Source organism: Miniopterus natalensis, chromosome 1 (genome assembly GCF_054644295.1).
Source record: "Miniopterus natalensis isolate mMinNat1 chromosome 1, mMinNat1.hap1, whole genome shotgun sequence".
NCBI lineage: Eukaryota > Metazoa > Chordata > Mammalia > Chiroptera > Miniopteridae > Miniopterus > Miniopterus natalensis.
Window position 1 is genome coordinate 148,765,376 of NC_142081.1, and position 23,772 is coordinate 148,789,147.

General features: G+C 37.0%; 1 protein-coding gene across 2 annotated transcripts in view; it reads right to left on the minus strand.

The window, feature by feature from the left end:
* The window catches only part of GRID2 (glutamate ionotropic receptor delta type subunit 2), a 1,226,675-nt gene that overhangs the window by 215,558 nt on the left and 987,345 nt on the right, over window positions 1-23,772 (minus strand). For both annotated transcript variants that reach the window (XM_087826562.1, XM_087826560.1), the window contains exon 13: window positions 16,716-16,911. In XM_087826562.1, the coding sequence (XP_087682688.1) occupies window positions 16,716-16,911 (196 nt within the window). The remainder of the gene's footprint in view (window positions 1-16,715; window positions 16,912-23,772) is intronic.

The following is a 23,772-nucleotide window of genomic DNA, read 5'->3' on the forward strand; positions in this document are numbered from 1 at the left end:
GAAACGGAGCTATTTAATTTAATTCACTGGAGATTGAGATGCTGTAGAGACATAGGAATAAACTGATAAATCAGGTGTGGATCCTGACCTAAGTAATATACCATCTAGCAGGACAGACAGACACAGACCATTATGATATTAAGAAGAAACAATAACTGCAGATGGATAAATTATCAAGATGGATGCATTATTCATAAATTATTAAATTATTAATGGAGGAAGAAAATATATTAGGCAAGGGAATCAGGAATGTCTTTATAGTAACAACTGAGATAGACCTTGAAAATGAATAGGCTGTGGATAGAAAAAAAATGCCATGGGAGGAGGGGATTCATGATGGAAGAAAAAAATGAACAATACTCATATGTAAGAATACTGAGGATATAAGAGAGAGTCAGTAAAATTTAGTTTGATTGGAACATAAGGTGTGTGAAATGCAAAAAGAAAATGACACCTAGATGAATTCTAGCACAGAGTAGATGTTCAATAAAAAATTTTTAAATGAAAATAATGAATGAATACATAAAGGAAAACTGAAAGGGAGGACAATGCCAAAATGTAGAGATTTTTGAGTGCCAGGATAAACAAATAACGTTTGAGATAAAGTGGAGCACTTAAAGGTTTTTGTGCAAAGATGGATCACTATCAGAACTATTCTGAGGGAAGATTAATATGTTGGGAGGGGGCCAATCAATTAGTTATTTCTGTAGTCCAGGAAGGTAATAATAGTGACATGAATTACTAAATTGGAAGTAGAAAAGAAAAGGAGGGAATAAATGGGAGAGATGCTGCAGAGGCTGGATTGATAGTTAAAGCAATTAATTGACTCTGGTAAGAACGATGAAAGCGATAAGACAGACTCTTCAATTTCCAGCCAGGATGACAGGAAGGGTATTGGTGTTTTTAGCAGAAATAAAGAACAGAGAAAGATAAGCATCAACTTGCAAAGGAAGATAATTAGTTTGGTGCTAGACATAGAGCTGGCAGGGGCGTTGGCGGGGCATCCAGGTAGAGATGTACCACAAGCAGATAAGTGTTGTCTTGTTCCTAAAAAATAAATGCCGTCACAAGGGGAGAAGCAACATTTGCCACTTGATGTGTCCCTCACTTAACCTCTGCTTTCTGATTAATTGCATGTAAAGAGCAAAGATAGAGAAGGTTTTGTTCTTTTTGTGTTTAAGCATTCAAGAAAATCATGTACATTTATTTAAAAGCATGGTAGCATCCATTAAAGTGATAAAAAGATGTTAGATTATTTAGATTTGCCCAAAGCTCTGGATACCTAAAGCCTCTGGCTGAAAGACAGCAGAATGACATGAGTGGCTTGCTTGGATTTAACTATAGCCTGGGCCACTGGTTCTCAAACTTTAGTTGCAACAGAATCACTTGAAGAGCTTGTTAAGGTGGAATTTCCAGCCCCACCGGAAGAGTCTCTGATTAGGAAGCTCTGGAGTGGGGTCTAAGTATATGCATTTCTCAAGTTCCCAGGTGGTGTCAAAGCTGCTGGTCTAGAGCCCACACTTTGGAGATCACTGGTCTAGGACCAGGATTTTCAAATAATGCCCTGAAGAGTGATTCTCATAAGATAATCTGTGAACAATCTTTATCAGGAATACCTGAATTACTTACTAAAAATTTAATTCTTCTGATCTCACCCCAGGCCCAGTGAATTTTAACATCTGGGTTCAGAGTTTGGAAACAAGCTTTTTTTTTTTTTTTTTTTGCAGCCTTTGTAATTCTTAGTACCTTCTACAGTTTGAGGACCACTCAAATTTTGATGTGAATTTTAATTAGCTTGGGATGACACGAGAGATTTAAGTTCTGCAATTGTGATAGAAAGAGCAAATGACCAAGAGTTAAGAGATGCGGGCTGTAGTTATAAATCTTGACACTAATTTGCTGTGTGGCCTTAGATAAATTACTTAATCTTTTTAGGTATAATTTCCTCATCTATAAAATAAAATGATTAAACTGGAAGATCCTTACATTCCCTTTCAGCTCTATGACTGTGATGAATTCTGGGAAGAGCAATGGGCAATGGTCAGAGACAAATATCCCCAGAGAGTTTAGGAGAACCAACACTTCTCAATTGTGTGGGTTAGAATACCATGGGTCTTGGTTTTGTTTTGTTAAATTATGCACACCTCTCCCCTCATTCTGATTTGCCTTTGTGGCTGGATGTAGGTTGTTAGTTTATTGGTCCCTTCTATCTCTGAGCATCACTGCTGGGTGAGCCATTTTGGGGGTTGGGTTGACCAGCCAACACAATCTAATTTCTACTGGAGTAAACCATGGGAATTATAGTGACTCAAGTTTGTTAGTCACATATTGTCCCTTAAAATGAATATTAAAATAGAACTTAAATGTATATGTTCCAACTCATACCCATTAGACTGGTTACTATCAAAACTGAAGAAAACTAGTGATGGTGAGGATGTGGAAAAATTGGTGGGCATGTGAAAGGGTGCAGCCACTGTAAAAAACAGTACACACCCTGGCTGGTTTGGCTCCGTGGTTAGAGCACAGGCCCACAGACTGAAGGGTCCTGGGTTCGATTCCAGCCAAGGGCATGGACCTCGGGTGCAGGTTCGCTCCCTGGCTCTGGTCGGGGGTGAGTGCAGGAGGCAACGAATCAGTGTGTCTCTTTCACATTGATGTCTCTCTCTCTCTCTCTCTCTCCCCGCCGCCCCCCCCCCCCCAAAAAAAAGCAATGGAAAAAATATCCTTGGGTGAGCATAAAAAAAGAAAAAAAAGAAAACAGTATGCAGTTCCTAAAAAAATTAAAAATAAAAGCAGAGACTCAAACATATTTGGAGCAGCATTATTCACAATACTCAAAGGTAGAAGCAACCCAGGTGGTGCCTGCTGATTAATGAGTGGGTAAACAAAATGTTGTATACACATACAACGAAATATTATTAAGCCTTAAAAAGGAAGGACATTCTATAGTGTGGATGAACCTTGAGGCATTATGCTAAGTGAAATAAGCCAGTCATAAAAAGACAAATTCTATATGATCCCACTTATATGCAGTAGTTAAAGTGGTCAGATTTATAAAGATACAAAGCAGAATTGTGGTTTCCAGGAGTTTGGGGGAGGAAGATATAGGGGAGTTATTGTTTAATGGGTACAGAATTTTAGCTTAAGAATATAATAACTTTTCTGGAGATGAATGGTGGTGATGGTTATGTATCAATGTGAATGTATTTAATGCTGTTAAACTGTACAATTAAATATGGTTAAGTACAGCATAGGAAATATTGTAATAATATTGTAATAAATATGCCTGGTGCCAGGTGGGTACTGAAAATATCAGGGGGAGTACTTTGTAAAGTATCTGATTGTCTAACCACTTTGCTATACACCTGAAACTAATATAAAATAATATTGAATATAACTGAAAAAAACCTGTAATTGAAAAAAAAAGAAATTGCCTTAAAAAATATAAAAAATGAAAATAAATGGTTAAGATGGTAAATTCTGTTATGCATGTTTTACAATTTAAAAGAATAGAATAAAAAAATTTAAATTTCAATAAAATATTTTTATGTTGAATATTAAATGTGAAAATTATTAATGTGATTTGCTCAGGTTATATTACAACTAATTTCTTATGACATAAAAAGGGAAGCTTTATCCTTAGTTATGGAGTTTTTAAAAACCTATTTTTACTTTTGGATTCCAGTATTTAATACTATATATAATAGAAGAAATAAAGGGGAAATTGAAAAAGCAGGTTGTTTTCTACCAAACATTAAGTATGGTTTATATTGTAATATATTTATTGCCCCCAAATACTATCAGGACACTAAAATTTTATTTATTTCATCGTCTCCCAAGCTGAGTCAGTGCCAGGTGGCAGAGCTGTAAAGGGCTTTGCAAAACATATTGATTTAAAATAAGGAAAAGAGAGTTATAGATATTTAACAAGAAAGGAGGAATTTGTAATCAGAAGCTTTAGTGCCCAAGATGACAATTAATCTGAGAAATGTAAAAGCAGAAGGATTGATAGTAATCATGGCATTTATGTTTTAGTAGGAGAATTGGATTCAGAAGTTGAGCAGAAAAAATCACAGTAAAGCACTGACCACATAAATCAGAGTAAGAGGAAAGGGAAGGCCCTGGGAGAAATAGAAAAGACCAACCAGAGGCTGGGACTCAAGGAATGCCAAAAGTAAAAAATCAAAGTATGCGTTATAAAGAAAGGTGTACAGCTTAATGTAATGGAAACAAATACATAGGTATGGAAGTCCAATATCTTAATTAGAAATGTCTGAAAAGAGTGTTTCAAAAACATTGAGCCTTTTCAGTATATATCTTTTACTAGAGAGCTAAATTTTATAAAATTCTTATTTATATTAATAGACTTAGGGATAAAAAGGAAGAGAGCAAACAGTGAGCAGCTTACAGGCATATTTACAAAACCATTTAGCCTTTCCCTTTTTTTCGCAAAGTAAATGCTGCTCCTTGAAATTACTGTCTGGCAAAAGAAATGTTGTCTTATGAAGTGTACCCTTGGGCCTTACCAAGATTTATATTAGGACCTGACTAAATTGTGTTTGCTTGCCAGTACATCGACTTAACTGACAGTGTAAACGCAGATGTGGGCATGGATTGGAATAGAAGAGCCTGAGGGGTTAGAGGTGGAGTTACAAAAAAGACAAATACTATTATCAATATGTTTAAAAAGAGGTATTAAAAGTGATAATTACAAGCCACTAGAAAAAGGGGCAAAAGAAATAATTTAGCAATATACAGACAACATACAAAAACCAATAAACATTTAAAAAAAAGTTCAACAATCAGAAAAGTAAAAATAAAAATAAAATACTTTCTATTCATCATTTTGAAAAATAAAAGTAATACCATTTAATTCTGGCTATTTCAGGCAAGAAAGTGGAAAAACAAAACTCTCTTATTGTATTAATAGAAGTAGAAATTGGTACAACATTTTTAGAGACTACTTTGAGAGTGGTTGTTAAATTCACAAATGTACATGCACCTTAACCCACAATCCTACTTTTAGGGCTGTAATAATAAAAACATATATACAATAAAAGTTCATTGTAGCTGCTTTTAGGAGAAAATATATGAAAACATTCAAATTTTCATCAAGTGCAATAATTTGGTAAATTATAGTAATTTATGAAATATTTTGAAGGGATCAAAGTAATGCATAAACATATGTAAACTTGAAAGCTATTTATAACAGAAATTAAAAAGACAAAGGCAAAAAAAATTCATTAGGAAAAAAAAGTGAAAAGGGAAACCAAACATAAAACTGTATGCATATGCATGCTTATTTAGTATAGGAAAAAGTCCTGAAGCTATACCACGGAGGTCAATTTTAAAGATAAACTGGATGGATAGAATTAGCCAATTTTAAAATTAAAGTGGGATTACAGTTTTTACTTTTCTGCTCTAGCAGGAATTTTTAAAGATGTATATGCACTTTCAACTTTGGGAAGTAAATTTGAACTAAACTAGATGATACGTGGCCCAGTAGGAGTCTTTGATCCACAACACAAACTGCACCTCCCCTCCCCTTCACTTGATTGTAGCACTTGATGGTTAATTTTATGTGTCAACTTGACTGAGCCATAGGACGCCCAGATATTTGGCTGTGTCTATTAGTGTGTTTCTGGGAGAGATTAGGATCTGAATTGGTGGACTGAGTAAAGCAGATGGCCCTCCCCAACGTGGGCGGGCATCATCTAACCCTCAGGGGCTTGGAACAGAACAAAGTGGAGGAAAGTTGAATTCTCTCTGCCTGACTGATTGAGCTGGGACATTGGTCTGCTCCTGCCCTTGAACTGGAATTTACACCATCAGTGTTCCTGTTCTCAGGCCTTCAGACTCGGATTGGAATTTACACCATTGGCTTTCCTGAGTCTCCAGTTTATAGATTGCAAGTTGTGGGACTTCTCAGCCTCCATAAGCTTGTGATTCAATTCCTTATTTCCTTATAATAAATCTAATTTTGTGTACACACACACACACATATAAAATCAGGGTATTCCCCAAAATGTATATGCATTGTGGATAATTATAAAGGCAGTGTTTATTAAAATACATTTCATTTTCAAAATGTAATAGAATCTACAAACATTGCATGTACATTTTTTTGGGACACCCTGTATATATGGGTATATCTATTTCCTGAAGTTGTGTTCAGCCTGACTATTCATTTCTGTAATAAAGGCCTAACCCTGATTTTAAGGTTTTATACTTATCAGTATATATACACATATATGCATGTGTGTATATATATATATGATATAGATATTTATTATTATATATGCAACTAGGTATTATATGTAGGATATATTATACACACACAACACACACATCCTATTGGTCTTATTTCTCTAAAAAACCCTAATACAACCACCTAACATCAAACTGTAATTGCTTTTTGTTTCCTGCATGGTGCTGTGTTCTGCTCACCTCTGCGCTTTCTTGTCAGGCTGCCTCTTCCCTATCCTACTTATTCTTATTTCTTTTACTTAATTAAATCCTACTAATTCTAAGTTTAACATTACTTCTTCTAGGAAGCCTCTGTGATCTGAACTAGCCTCATCCCCTAGGCTACGCTTGGTTGGCTTTCTCTGTTTTCTCATATTACCTTGTAACCTTGTACATCTTTCTCTGGAGAGCTATTATTCTGCATTTTACTGCCTGACTAGACTAATCCATCTCAGCATCCTCGGTGCCTAACATAGTTTCTGGTACTTAGCAGCCAATGAATAAAAAAAAGTTTGTTGATGAAAGGAATGAGTGACTGAATAGATGAATTGGAATTGAGTGTAGCTAATTAAAAGAAGAATTGGAGTAGGTCTGGCTTTCATCATGGATTAAATCCCTATATAAAAAAAGCAATTTAAAAAATACATGCTCTGTCAATAGTGGGTATCTTTATAACAGTAGTGTTAACTTTATAAACATAAAGTAAAACCACTTTATAATTTTTACTTTAATTTATAGAATACATATATATATATATTTTCCCCTGGGCATCTAGAAAAAAATCCTTATTTATAGTTTGCTTTGTGTGCTATAAGACCTGACATAGTCTAACTCAAATTAAAATGCTATGACTGCTTAAGTAGTATATGGTTTTAGGTTTCTCCTTTCCTCTTTGGGAAAATATCTACTCAAGACTAATTTTGATTTAAGGCATCCATGAAGGTTATTAGAAACAAAAATAAGTTGTAAATAAAATTAAAAAAACACCCAACCCCAGGCATTGACAATGCATAGGCAGGGCTGCTGGAAATGATGTCTATGTGTTTTTTCATTCTCCCTGGTACAGAAAGAAGAGTGATATTCACTGTGTGATAACTGACAGACTTAAAAAAACCTCTGTTTCCTAAAGATCCAGAAATATGCCAGTGGGATCTGAGCTCTCAGATGCAGGTAACATGCTAAAGTGAATCATGTGTTATTAGAATTATTTGGCAAAAGGACAGGTGTACCAAATGCATTGCTACCTCTAACCCCTGTGCTATGACAGCCCAAGACTCCTGGCATTTTCATAGACCCAAAGCTGTTGAGTATTTTGTCTTGTTTTTCCTCAAGTTGTGTTCAGTCTGACGATTCATTTTGTAATAAGTGCCTAGCCCTGATTTTAAGGTTATGTACCTATTAGGATATTACCAAGTCATTTACTGAAGCTCATGTTAGCTCTTACCCTTTCTCTGCTGCTGGCTCATGAACTGTCACCCACTTTGGCATTTTTACTCAATGTCAAATGATGCTACAGAGCTCTAGGAGGGAGAGGAAAGAAACAGCCAGAAAAGGATATGGCCAGTGTGGTTCATGGGTTTCTGGCACAGACGACCAGGAATAGCTATATGAAAAACTGTGTAACACTCAAAATTTGTTTTCTACTCAGCCTTTTTAAAAAATGTAACTTGGTTCACCATTACTTCATCCTTACCTGTGGGAAGCATTGCCCTCAAATCTCTCAGCTGCTGGAAGGACTGCTCTTAGCCAGCCCCCCACCTGCCACTGTTAATATGCCCCTGTGAGACGTTCACCCTCCTACCACCCTACACTGACCAACTTACCAACACAACTTGTCTATAGTCTAAAACCCATATTGGCACTAGATCCTGAATGCCTGTCATCATAAAAAAATCCAAAACTTCCAGATCACACCTCATTTCTTATTGATTTGGATCTGCACATCCTTTTGGCTTTGACCAAGTTTCCCGTTCCTCTCTACACTCTTTCACTCTACTCTATGGAGTTCTATCATCACCATGACCCCTATATCTAGGGATATCTTACAATTTATTATTGTGATGGGAATAATCTTGAAAGTGAAAGGGGATTAAAAATTCTAGGAACAATTCTGACAGGTGGAGGCGGCCTCGGTCCCATACCAACAATTCTCAGACACCAGAGGGATATCCTACACTCCAACTCAATTCTGACATTATCTATAGGAGATAGTGTCAGATTTCACAGGTTAAGTGTTCAGAAGCCAGTTGCAAGTCCAGGTTATTACCTGTATTTCTTAATGCCTGGCTGTAGATTGGGTTTGATTAATTTGCTAGAGTGGTTCACAGACCTCAGAGAAACAATTTACTTATTAAATTACTGGTTTATTATATACAGAAGGATATAATTCAGAAGCAGCCAAAATAGAAGAGATGAATAGGGCAAGGTATGGGGAAAGGGCATGGAGCTTCCATGTTCTCTCAGACTGTGTTGCTCTTCTCAAGCCTACATGTGTATACCAACCTGGAAACTGTCAGAACCCTGTCCTTTTGGGATTTTATGGAGGCCCCATTACATAGGCATGAATGGTTAAACCATTGTCCATTGGTGATGGAACTCTCCAGCCAGCTCTTTTCCATCCCAGGAGCATGGTTGGTTTCCCTGTCAACCAGCTCTATCCTTAGGTGCAGTCCCAAAGTCACCTCATTAACATAATAAAAGACGCCTTTATTACTCTCCTTACTTAGAAAATTCCAAGGGTTTTAGGGGCTCTGTGCCAGAAACAAGAGGAAGACCAAATAAATATTTCTTAGTATAAGTCACAGTACCAAAAGGATTCTATTACTAACAAGGGGACACCTGGCAAAATTGAGATTGTTCCAGACCAAGACATGTGGTCACCCTGCATGTATTTTGCAATCTGTTTATTATTATTATTTCCTTTTACCTTTGTTTGCTAAATAGAACCTGCTTCTCCTCTGAGGACACCACATCACTTGGGGTCTCCTCAAGTGGTGGGTACTTCTCTTCCACAACATTCTTACCACGGGGGCTGAATAAGGAGTAATTGTCCTCCTTTCCCCTTGAACTACTTCTAGACCTGTCTCTAAAGTTCTCTAGCTTTGAAGGTCATGCTATCAACTATATATAACCTGCTGCTCATTCGTACTGCAGTCATCTGCTGACTCTCACTCCAACATCGCTTGAAGATATTATCATTCGGCCCATGTCACGCTCCTAAATACTAGTTCTGTGGTTATTTTTGGTGAATTGATTATTCACACAGACATCCTACTCCAGTACTGGGTTTCTCTGTCTCTTGGCTTCCTCTTTTCCAAAGACTGTGTCTTTTCTCCTACCTCAGCCGCCCACTGCCATGTCATATTTCCACTACCAGCACTCTCTTTATCATCTCAATTTCAAAAGTGTCATCACCGAACCAGCTTCATATTATTTCCAATTCTGTCCTTGCCCTTCTGGTTCATGACTCCAATTCTTCAGTTCCATCCAGACCTACAGTTCACTGCTCATGACATTCTCAATCTCCTCATGTCATCACTTTCCTCCTATACAGCTCAGATTCCATGATTCATGATAACAACAAATTCTTTGCATTCACTTTCAACTTCCTCATTCCATTGTCTTCTACCATGTTTATCTAACAAACACCAATTCTGGTGAAATCTACTCTCTGTCGACTCCATATTTACATTCAGGAAGCTGAAGATGGCTGGAGAAAACTCACAATCATGCTGATGGGTCCCAATTTACAGCCATGACCACTACTGCAAGAGGGCCTCTAGTCTTTTCTAGGAATCCAGTTATATTTCACTTGTTTACTGTCCTTCCCATTCTCCAGAACAATCATTCCTATTTTCTCTATCTTCAAATCCCCACAGTTTCTATCCTGCTGCTTATACTTTGGTGATGGCCTTGGTTTTTGTTTCTTTTAGGAAATACAGTCAAAAATGAACTTCCACTTGCTCCACCACTGTATCTTCCAAACTATCTGCCTGTACATCCATATGCTCTACCTTCGTGCTCTTACTATGGATGGATTGTGCTTTTAAGTCTAAACTCCATTTGTGCACTAGATGCCATTACTTGTCACCTGCTCAAACACAGTTCTCCAGCAGTTCTACCTCTTTCCTGCATCATGAGTTTTCCATCCTATCAATATAGAGACACTGTATATATCTAGTTTCATAAAAAAAATTTCCTCAAACCTCACATCTCACTCCAGGAATACCTCCTGTTACTCATCATTTCCTTTTAGCGAAGCTTCTATAAAAAGTGCCTATTCTCATAACCTCCACCGCCTCTCTTCTCATTCTTTGTTCTATCCAATCTGACTTCAATTTCTTCTCCTTTCACTCTACCAGATCTACTCTGATCAAGGTCTCCAGTGCTGGCTCTCAAATAAATCATTAATTCTCAGCCTTTATCCTGCTTGATTCGTGAGCATCAACTGACAGATAGTTGATCATGTGAAATTCCTTTAAACATTTTGTCTCATTTGGCTTCTAAACAACCACTTTTGTTTTTTTGCCTGCCTTTACTGACTCTGTTATACCCTTTTTATCTCTCCCTCCTCGAAATATTAAATTGTCCCAAGGAGTAGTCTTTAGCTATCTTTCTTTCCTAGATATACACTCACCCTTGGTGATATCACCCAGTCTTATGACTTTAAATACAAACTCTTTGCTAATAATTCCAAAATATTTATCTCATCTAGAGCTCTCTCCCAAACACCCAACTCATATATGCAGCAGTTTTCTTGGCATCTTTGCCTGGATAATTAATAAGCATTCCATATTAACCATCATGACAAAAGCAAATTTTCATTTGGCTTCTGCTCTTCCCATAGTTTTCTCAATCTCAAAAAAAAAAGGCAACTTCTTATGACTTGCTTTCAAAAACTCATTTTTTGGATGTTAATAATTTTTAGTGGTTATACTAGACTTCACTGGGCTTTGTTATTCATAATTATTTTTAGAGAAGGATTTTTTATGACTGTTTAAAAACAATTAATTTAAGTTATTGATCTATTTTCTAGATTTATGCATGATTGGATTGTAAACTCCATTTATGTAAATGTGTATTTTTATGACCATGGTGGATTAGTCCGTGGAGTTTCTTTCCTCAGTGAAGAATTGCATTCTAGAGCTTCTAATACTAAGCATTTTTCTTTGTATGTTTCCTTATTTTAGTCTCTTATGAAAGAAAGATATATTAACTTAAAAAAAAAATGGCAACTTCATTCTTCTAACTACCTAAGCCAAAGACATTGGATTCATCTTTAATTGCTCTTTTTCATACCTCACATGCAATATTGTAGAAAATCTTGTCAGAACTACCTTCAAAATATATTCAAATTCAATTACTTCTCATCAATTGCACCATAACCGCTCTGGTCCACCCACCATTGTCTCACTTGGATTATAGCAGTGGCCCTCTCACTGGTCTCCCTGCTTCCAGTCTTGACTCTGCGTGCCCCCCCCCCAACACCTATAGTGGACCTTTAAAAAATATATAGAACATGCCACTCTTCTGTTCACAACCCTCCCTTGGTTTCCCTTCTCAGAGTAAAAGCCAAAGTCATTTAAATGGCTCACAAAATATTATATCAATGATGCTTAACTTTTATTGTGAATCACCTGAAGGAATTTAAGATTTTCAGATGCTTTCTATTCCTCAAACAAGATACAACTGGAACCTTAGTGGGGTCCACACGTTTTTAATTTTGTCTTACTCCCACTGTGATATCTCTTACTCCTCTGTCCTAACCACCTCCCACACCCCCTTTCTGTGCATCTGCTCCAGTGACATTGGTCTTCTTCACATTCCTCTCTATCATGCCAAGCTAGCTTCTCCCCTAGGAATTTTGCAATGAGTGTTCCTTTGGACTGGAGCACCTCCTATCCCTCCTCTCTCCCACTATTTTCATGGCTCATACCCTGTCCTCTTTCAGGTCTTTATTCAAACATCACTTTCTCAGAGATGCCTTTGAGACCACCCAATATATAATGGCAACATCCCTCTTTTTGCTTCTGCTTTCTTCCCTTACCCTTTCATTTTTTCTCTATAGCACACAGGTATGAGGTTGTTTTCTCTTCACTACATTATCCATTTGGGCAGGAACTTTGCTTGCTCCGTGTGCCTCTCAAAGCCTAGAACTGTGCCTGGTAAATAATAGCTGCTCACTGGACACGTGTTGAATAAGTAAGTTCAATCTACCCAGTGTTTCAGCCAGAGATGAATAAAAAGAGTCAGCTTACCTTGCATAGGGTCTGAAGTCTGCCTTTCTGCCAAAATCCTCCACAATCTTGGACACTGGCCTATTTAATATGACCAGTCTTTCATCTTGGCTTTCATTTCTATTCTTTAGTTTTCCAGCTAGGATTAGAGGTGGGTCCTGAAGCCCAGGAGCTTGGCTGGAGCCTTCATGCACCATCTGAACCGTGTAAGTTCTCCTTTCCCCATACCGCTCTGGGACTTGAGATTACCGGTGTTGCAAATTGATCTTTCTGATTGAATAAGGCTGCTGCCAGCATCACCACCGGCTTCCCTGTTGCCATAGTATCCCTCAGAGTTCACACCCCTAATTAACTACGTAGTCTGAGGTATTATTTACTCACCATTGGGATTCTCTGCCTAGGACAGGCGTTCTAATCCTACCACTCCTGCTTTTCTTCCCTGGTAGTCTTTATTGCTGTGGTTCTGGAATAATTTGTTCTTTACCATTCGAATTATAATAGGTTATCAGGAAATAAATATTGCCCTCTTAATAACCAGAGACTTCTCTATTTCAGTGCTATACACAGATCCATCATTCCTGGTCAGATCCTTACCTGCGACCTAGAATTTCTCTATTTGTTCTCAGAAATTACCTGTCTCAGGTCCCAGTTCCTCCTAAAATAATCTGATAGACTGAATTTCCATCAATGTGCTAAGCCAATGGAATTTTAAAGTTATAGTTTTCCAAGACGTATGTGGGTTTTAACAAGGATTGATTTTCGATGGTGTAATTTCAGAATTGCTGAGTCACCACCATGGCCTCTTAACTGGTTTCCAGGTTCCACACTGACACCTTCGGTTTTTCTCAATGCAGCAGATATGATTTACCAAAATATTAGTTAGATCATGTAACTCTTCTGTTCAACACCTCCTAAGTTTCATGTCCTACACAAAGTAAAAGCCCACTTAAAAATGTTCCACACAGCGCTACATTAGCACTTCTCAGACTTCAGTTTAGCATGCTTAGGAATTACCTGGGAGTCTTGTGAGAATAAAATTCACATTCAGAAAAGGTGAGATGGGGCCTAAGAGTCTGCATTTCTAACAAGCCCTCAGGTGATGCTGATGCAGCTAGTTCCCAGGATTACACTGTAGCAAGATCCTATGTGATTTGCCTTCTCCCTACCATCCCACCTGTCCCTCTACCTCTCTGACCTTGTTACACTTCTGATACTATCACTAATTTCTGGAGATACACTGTTGTCTCTCATAGTTAGAATGTCCAGGAATGCACCCACCTAGGACCTTTTCATTGGCTGACCCCTCTGTCTGGAAACACTTCAACTTCACCCAGGTATCTCTCCCTCCCTCCCTCCCTCCCTCCCTCCCTCCCTCCCTCCCTCCCTCCCTCCCTCTCCCCCTCCCTCTCCCTCTCTCCACCACTGTCCCTCACTCCCTCTCTTCCCCACCTGCTTCAAGTCTTTGTTCCAGTGTCACTTGCTTAGTGAAGACTTCCCTGGACATCTGATGTAACAAAGCAGGTCATCTTCTCCGTGTCCCCCTCTCCCTCTCCTACTCTGTTTTTCTCCTTAACACTTATCACTGCTGAAATACAACATACTTTATTTATCTTGTTTACTGTCTGCTTCCTCCACTAGAATGTAAACTCCACGAAGGCATTTTGTTTTCATTTATGTTCACTCCAGTGACTGAAATACTGCCTGACACATAGCGGGTGCTCAATAAGAAATTGTTGAATATATGCATTAAAAATTCAGTTATGTTTCTCAAATCCCACTTTTTCTATTTATGCAAAACGTCAAAAGTTTTTTTCAGTTTAATTAGGCTAGTTTGGTTTAGGTGAATGTCTCCCAAGAATAGCTGATCAGAACTCATTTACTAAATCCTCACTTATATAGGTTTGTTCAGTAAAAGCAGAATGAAGATATTAGAAGGGATCAGGATCTACCTACAAATCTTAGAAATGTAATGAGACTAGTAGCACAATTAAGAATAGGCAGAAGCTGAGACATTAATTGGATCTATAAAGTTATAATTAGATTGTGAGGATTGTTTTTCACACGGAGGCAGGCTTTCCTGGAAGGCAGTTACTGTATACTGTTTATATAAATTCCTGTCAGAGATACTGTAGAAGAAGTTTGGTCTTTTGTGGAATATTGACCTCTGAGGTCCCTTCTGCCTGCACAAATTAGAAGTCAGTGACAGAGGGGAGGAGGCTGCTATGTGAGATGCACAAGGGTAGTTGCTCCAGGAAGAATCCACAACCACACTTCACGTGTTCTCAATCTCACGAACTCCCCGTGAGCTTTAGTGGGTGAGAAGGTTATTGTTGGTTGGTTGGTTGGTTTTGTTTTTGTAGAAGCTGGCCAAGACCTTGCAAACTAAACCAAAATACATTTTATTATTACTACCTATTCTCTGTCGAATCGATTGTCATCTGTCTGTGCTTTTGGTTGAAAGAAATATATACCAGAAGCAAATTTCACTTTGATATTTTCCATTATGAATACATAAGGAAATTCTAGTAAATCAAAAAACTGAATAAATGTGGTGTAATAAATACTGAGATATTTGATTTGCAGTTTAAACTCATAAGTCCTCTTTATCAGCAGACTATCAGGAGACAGAAACTGTTTTTACTTCTTTTATTGCATTACCTTTTTTATTATATCACAGTTTTAAGTGAACCTTAAGAATATTAAATAATAATGTTTTGTAGTTACAAATCCCTCAGATATGCATTTTCTCAGGTAATCTTTAGGATCACCTTATGAGTTTATGGCTCCAGTCATCCTATTATTTATTGATGCTTCTACATATATTATTTTTTAAAGTAATGACAAAAACCATGAGCTGGAATTCCTCATCACCATGAGATGTTTATGTCGGCATCATCAGTTTTTAAAATAATATCAATGTAGTGACTGCAAAATTACTAAGCTGAATCTAGGGGACCATAGCAGTAGCAGATAAATAGGGGACCACAGCAGTAGCAGATAAATAACATCATATGAAAAGGCACAGAATAATGCTAGAACCTGTGGCAGAATATTTATAGTCGTCAAAACATTCTCCGACATAGAGTTATTGAGTTTGATTTTGAAGAAGGAACTCAGACATTGGTCCAAATTATTCTGCTGCGCAAGGTTACAGAGAAAAAGTGTATACCACCCCTTGCAGCTGTTAGCAACATTCATTCATTCATTCACTCACTCATTCATTTATTCATCCCCTAATTATTTATTAAATATCAACCACTGTGATTTTTACTGTGCTAGCCAGTGACACAATTTTAAGCAAAAATCATTCAGTTCTCTCTTGGAGGTTGACGGGGCCTGAGAAAGAAAGCATTACTTTTGTGTAAATGTTTGTAAACCACAGCCCAGAATAAAAACCATTGTGTTTTTAACACAAAGGACTACTTACCTTTTTGGTAAAATAACTTCTAAATGATAGCTATATAAAAATGAGATGTAAATGTTTTCACTTTTGGAAATAGAAATAGACATTTGGAGGAACTTTGTTGACAAGATTAACTTTTGCATACAGATAGCTTCACATAATCATAAGTAAAGACAAGGTTTTCATCTAAAAACAAATGCAGGAAAGAAAATACTCTTAGTCATTTGAAAAGACTGAATAATCTGAATGGTATTTGGAATAGGATTTGTAAAAACTTTTTCAGTCTTCCTATGTATAAGTCTCTGAGCCTGTTCTAAACAAAATGCCAGCTCATGTTTTCCAGCTTTGGATTGCCATTGGAAATGGATCCTTTAGACCAGCGATTTTCAACCTTTTCGTCTCATGGCACACATAAACTAATTACAAAATTCTGTGGCACACCAAAATACATGTTATATTTTTTGCTGATCTGACAAAAAAAAGGTATAATTTTGATTCATTCCATTGTGTTGTCTGTTGTCCATTTTTATTTGACAATCTAAGGGAAAAGAGGTCAGTGCCCCTGACTAAATAGTCAGGTAGGGCATATTTTAAAAATTCTTCAGGCACACCGGTTGACACTGCTGCTTTAGACACACACACTACAGAGGGTCTGAATTCCCTCTACTGGTGCACTGTCACATCAAAACCTTCTTTACACCAGCAGAAGGTATAATGTAACTGAAAACTATGTTAAAGTTAAAATTTTAAAAAAAGAAAGAAACCCATCTTAACAATTCTAATATGAGACCCAAAAGGGTAGACTATGAATGAAAGACTGTGGCCAGTACCTTCTGAATGCCTGCTTGGGACTCGAGCACGTTGTTCTCGGATCCGTTGCTTCGGTTGATCATGCGCCACATTTGGGAATACATGCTGTCCCTCTCGAAAGGATTCAGCCCCTTCATGCGAACATGCTCGTAGACTGCAGAGTCCAGGACCGTGCCGTAAGGGATTTCTGTCTGCTTGGAAAGGTCCTGGAGAGACCTTAATTATTAGGGGAGAAAAGAGACACAAGAAAGAGGACTGAGTATTTCCAAAAGGAAGTAAGTTAAAGGAAGCAAAGAGCAATATATGTAAATGCAGATGTCAAATTGCTCTTCTTATTTTATTGTTTCTTAAAATTAAGATGCATTACATAAGAAGAATTTCTGTTGGAATGTATGGCACTATGCAAATCATGAGAAAATAAAATTACTACTGAAGGAAAGGTGAAAATTTCTAGTGGTAAGGTAATGGTTTTATGTGAACCTACACTACAAAAAAATAAAATAAAATCTAGCAATCCCATCAAAGCAAACACACACTAAATTAGATTGTCAGATAATCATATAATCATTTAGGTTTATTTTTATTTATTTTTACTTTTAAAAATCAATATATTATAAGTCTTAAGCCTATATTCCTAAAGATAGCAAGACTTAAATATTTTTATAAAATAATTACACTTTGTAGAAACAATACGTTTTAAGGTGAAGTGTGTAAGGAAAAATTAGTTTATATGATAGTCATTATTGAGTGGTTACTACATATACCCCGGGCAATTAACATATATTATCCTCACACCAATGCCTCATGTTCAGAACTATTTTACCCATGTGAGAGACAGAGGATTCAAATGTAGACCTGACTGGTTCCAAAGGCCATGTTACTTCTACTGCAAGATTCTGACTCTTATTTCTATATTTCTTTTGCTATATTATTTTTTTCAGGTGTCTGAGTGTGTGTGTGTGTGTGTGTGAGAGAGAGAGAGAGAGAGAGAGAGAGAGGGAAACTTCTATTTGCATTCAAATGGAATAAACTCCATGCTTCTGGAAAGCTAAACATGTTTTTAGCTTTCTCTTTTACAGAATAATGCTCCAAGATTTTTAAATTATTCTTTGAGTTACAGATGGTATCTATTTTTCCTGAGTTATCTTTAAATTGGTGGTCAGTTTCCTTACATTTGAGTTTCTGAGCCACTCTATACTTTCTTAGAGAACCAATTACCACTCCACTGGAATTCATTGAATTTGTGTAGGTGCTCAACTCTAATGACTGACATTTAAGGACAAACATGTGTCTTTGGCATGCTGTTCAAAATTAGATGCTGGCACACTTCAGACTCACTAACCTCTGAGAATAGGGCAGATGCTTTGAAACACTGGACCATATTTTGAACAAGAATAAATACCCACAGCTCTCTAACTATGACCCATGGATCTCATGTTATGTATACCTCTGACCTTTTGGTCTGCTTCTAGATGGAGTCTGCTAATGATTTCCGGGGGGTCTTTGCAACCAACAACAACCAACATTGGGCAAGGGTATTGGAAATACTCTTACAGGTCACCAGCTTCCATCATGTACAAATTGTGTTGAGAACAATAAATTGTGGGCTGTGTTTGTTAGAGAAGTATTTATACCAATCTATAATAGTAAATTTTAGCAAAATTTAATCTGTATTTTATTGTTCTTTTTATGTTGTTGATGTATATCATTTACTCTATGAAACTACCATGACAACTCCTTATGATTCCACATTTTTCTTCATAAAACAGTGCATTTTTAAAAATTGCTTTTTGAAGGGACTAATTTTCTAGACTAATCTATAACTATTGATATTATTCTACCATTTAAAAAAGATAAAGTCACAGTACAAATGAACAATTGAGGGCAAAAGCAGAAATATAAGTGAGCTACATGTAGCTAGGGTACAACCTGAGAGTAATAAGGCACTTGCTCCTGGGACATACCATAATTATGTTGGTAATTGTGTAGCAATAAGAATTTTGTTTCAAAAGAACAATTTACATCTTATTTACTACTGTTTCAAGTAATAGGAGTAAAACTATATTCAAAATGTTAACATTTAAAAATATTTTTCACCAGTGTAGTGGGAGATATTCTACACTGGTCATACAGGGGAAAGAAATGAAACATATTCATACAGGTTATAATAGTAGGTCTCATTTGTTCAATTTCTATAAATACAAGGGTTAGGTTAGGTAGATATACAGAGCTTGCACCTTCTAGAACCTGAAGGTCTATGGCTGGAGAAGGCCATGTTAGGGTTTGTAAGAAGCCCTCCTGGGATAGCGCTGGTTAGGCAGCTCAGTTGGTTAGAGCATCCTCCTGATAGCTCAAGGCTGCAGGGTTCCATCCCCAGTCAGTTCCATCCCCAGTCAGGGCAAATACAAGACCCAACAACTGAATGCATAAGCAAGTGGAACAACAAATCTCTCTGTCTCTCTCTCTTCCTTTCTCTAAAATAAATAAATAAAAACAAACACACCATAAACCCTCCCAGGAAACCTTCCCAGGATAGGACTGGCTAGTGGTTGCTTAGGGGTTCCAGCAATCATGATTGATTATAACCCTCAGGCTTCATATGATGATGCTGAGATCACAGTCTAGGGGGAAAAATTTTTTTAAATATTTTTTAAAAAATTGATTTTAGAGAGAGAGGAAGGGAGAGCGATAAAGATATAGAAACACTGATGACAAAGGAATCTGCATCAGCTGCCTCCTGCACGTCCCATACTGGGGATCGAGCCCACAACCTGGGCATGTGCCCTGACCAGGAATCAAACCTGTGACCTCTTGGTTCATGGGTAGGTGTTCAACCACAAAGCCACACCGACTGGGTTAGGAGGAGTAAACATTTTTTATGTCAATGTTTAAATGTATAACTGGTTTGTCCAAGTAGTCATACTAGTAAAATACTGTTAAATAACACCTCTTAGCTTTCCATGAAAAAAAATTGAAATCAAATGTTGGAATCTTTAATATAATCAGGTTTCTATAACATAGCATCACCTTAAATAATAGATTTACAACTTTAATGTATAATACTTTTATAATACAAAGAGTTTAGTTGGTAAAACTGTTTTGTACACAATAAAATTTTTAAAGGAATATCTTTACATATTGCCTGTGTGAAGTCCCTTACTCCAGAAAAAGGCAGTTTATTTTCAACATACTTCAAATTTAGAATAACAGGGCATTTTGTAACTTAGAACAAAGGCATGTTCCCTCTAGCTTCATTTCTGATATCAAGTCAGCTTACAAATCTGCCTTGAGATATGCTTGCAAAAAAAATTATAGCTTGTCTGATTCAGTGTCATTTCATTATAGTACACCAAGATAGCAACAAAGGTGACAAATATAAAATGAAGCAAAGTGAAGTGAGCTCCAATAGCTCATTACAGAAAAAAAAGGCTGTTTTAGGAGCTCAACACAAAAAAGGAGTGCTTATTTTAAGTGGTCATTTTGCATTTTCATGTTAATAAGATTTTAGAGCAAGATCAGCAGAAATGCTATGGCCTTATGATCCCCTTAAAGAAATCTAATAGGTTATTCTAGAAGTGGTAATCCTCAGAAATTGTATCTGAAGGTCAACATCTGAGTGTATATTATCTAGACATGCCAAATCATTGTTTTAAAATGCAAAATAATTCTAAAATAATTAATAAGTATGAAGGCTAAATGAAAGCAAATGCTTTGCCACTCTAATCAGCTTCTTTTTCTCATCTTACTGAAATTCTTCTTTTATTCCTCATAGTGGTGTCCGATATGACTAGCAGCCCTAGTACTAAACAATACTGAGAGTTGATAGGTGATATTTGTGTGAACATTACATATACTGAGATACTGTGTAATTTAGGGCACTTCTGTGAGAGTAAATTTTAGAAATTTGAGTGGACCTAAACTGATTTCAAACTCTTTCCATGAGAAACTCTTTCTATTTAAAACCCTTCAAGCACTGAAAATTAATTTTCATACATATGATAGTCTGATATTAGATATACCTGATATCAATAGCTTTGGCATTGGTACATTTAAAAATTTTTTTTCTTTTTTCCCCTCTTTATTTTATTTTTTCCCATCACCATTTACTCCTTTTACCGTCTCCCCCTCTCCCCCCTTCCCCCCCTTCCCACAATTACCACACTGTTGTTGGTGTCCATGAGTTTTCTCTCTCTTTTTTTCTTTTTTGCTCAGTTCCTCTGCCCCCACCAACACCTCTCCTACCAGAGCTGCCGGCCTGCTTTCTATTTATGAATCTGTTTCTTTTTTGCTTGTTAGTTCAGTTTGTAGAGAATGACAAGTACCATATGATTTAACTCATATGGGGAATGTAATGACATTGGGTGCACCTTAAAGTCAAGAAGGTCTATTATGTGTGACCGTGTGATGTTAGGTACCCCTGTTAACCTTACTTCCCTCATCTATAAATGGAGAGGACAAGAGTGATGCTGAGAGGACCTGTCACATCAGTATTTGATGAAGTGGCCTATTGTCTTTACATGAAGGTTATTATTATAATAAATCCCCTCCTTATAATGCCCTATGTAATGATTTCTATGTGTGTGTGTGTGTGTGTGTGTGTGTGTGTGTGTGTGTGTGTTGGATGACCCCTTATAAAATTGTTTAAGGGTGATTCATGAATTGAAGCCAACCTAATGTCTCATTTTCTTTCCAAGTACAAGATTGTATAGATATATGATACTAAACGATTATAACTTTCTTCATAGCAAACTCTTTGGGACATGTATACGACTTTGTGTTAATGAAATTACGTTATAATGAATGTGTTGATAAAAATACATTTCTAAAATTGTCGACTAGTTAAAAATCTAATGCATATCCCTTCTTCAGCGAACTTTCACTCATATTTTTACCTATTTTGCTTTAACAAGAGAATAAATCTTACCAATATAAACTTTAAAATAACTTTCATAAATCTCTCTTTTCCCTTCCTTCCTTCCTTCCTTCCTCCCTCCCTTCCTTTCTTTACTCCAACTGAGGTCAGGATTTTCCCCTCACACTCTCTCCTCAGTTTCCTCCTCTGGATACTGATTTCAGTACCTGTCAAAGGACACATATTGTTGTAGCTCAAAGTCCTTTTGCAACCACATAAAAAGCCTGCCTGGTGCCCAGTGTGTTCATTAGTTGCAGCAGCTGAGAGCTGTTGTAGGTATAGCACAGAGGCAGGTTTTACAGCATAAGGGAAAGTGCTCCGCAATTTAAAACTTAAAAGAACAACTAATATGACAGAGAGTGAGAACCAGAGTTACTGAGACCCAAGAGGTATGCTAAACTGTTGGGAAATGAGGCTGTCAGGTAAGGTAGGCCTGACACCGCGAGGCACTGCCCACAGCTGCGCACCGGGCAATGGCTTCGTTTCTAAAACCATGGGTTTTGAAACAAGGATTTGAGTTTCGATCCTTGGACAAATTATTTAAACTTCTCCAAATTGCAAGTTCTTTCCCTCTGAAACAGGAGAAAACAATAATTTTTTAAATAAGGTTTCTTCTGGATGTTTGAAGTAGCTATTGCACATAAGACACTTAGCTTAGTACTTGGCTCTCTGTAAGTGCTCAATTACTGGTAGTGTACTCATTAAATTTATGATTATTATTACTATTACTTTATTCTCTTTGTTTTATTACTGTCATTACTATTACTTTATTCTCTGTGGTTTCTGGAATTGCCATCTCCTTATTTTCCCACCAATTAGATTCATTCTCAGGTAACCCCTCTTCCTTTCCAATGGCCTTTCTAACCACCTCTCCCCCTTCTAATCTCTCATCAAGCTCTGTACATTTTTCCATGTTGCAAATCTGTCATTACCTTTGCTTTTCCATTGCCAATGCCCTCATAATTTCTACCTAGAAAATTATTTCAAAGCCCTTTCCCTCTCTGTGTTCTCACCCACCTCTAACCCATCCTCCCAGCACCACAGCTAAAATGTTCTTTCTGATATGCAAATCTGATCCTGTCTCTGCCTTACTGAAATAGTTCCTCTATACTGCACTGCCTTTATAAAAGAGATTAAGCTCCCTAGCATTTGAGATCCTTCAAAAATTTGGCCTATTTTTTTTTCCTTTCTCGGAAACAACCCTTTGCCTCATTCATATTCACATTACAAGGCAAACAGACTGGTTCATCATTCCTTCCTTCTTCACAACAACATGTCTTAGTGGGTGTTTTCTCAGCATGTTTCCTTACCTACTTGGGGAATTCTTTCCCCTCGAGGTCAAACTCCACCGCCTCTACAGTGTTCTTCTACTTCTTAGAATGAAATTTTACTTCTTTATATACCTAATTAGAGGATATGCTGCTGATTCTCATAATAATAATTATTATTTTATTCATCTTTGAAACTCAGAACCTAGCCCAGAGTCTGGAAAATATCAACAACCAATGAGGTTCACTTGTTCTGGCTACTCTTCCTTACTAGAAATACACTTTTGTTTTGGAAAACCTGCATTCCCATTAAGCTAGCATTGCATAAAAATGGGACTTAAGTATGTATTACCAGACATTCTGTGGATGGCTAATCGTGGCCATGAGTATTTTATAGTTAATGAAGAAAACAAAAACATATTTTAAAAGGGATTTTTGGAAATTTTATTTGTAACAAAATAAGGCGCAATAGCTTTATCAGATTTCCAGTGAAAACATTTTGCCAGTTACATAAAATAAATTCAGAGGCAAGGCAAATTAAAAATCCCAAACAAATAGTGCTAAAGCAAAGTATTTGGAAAAGCTGAGGTTATAGTCCATGACTCTATTAGACATAGGACCGGGGACAGGTGGAATGTCTTTTCCAGAAAGGGATACTTATCTCAGGGGTATGGAGACAGAGCAGACAAGCAGTGGCTGGCTTGACGAGTGATTTCTGACTGAAGGGCTAGAAGGTAGATGGTGATGAAAATTGTTCAACTAACTCTGCTAACTGAAATGATTAAAAGATACAAAATAAATCATGGTTTTAGCAGTTAAGGAAGAAATAAGCACCAAACACGGAGAGAATAGTCACCTTTCATAATATTGAGAATTATTACAGAAAATTAAATTTTA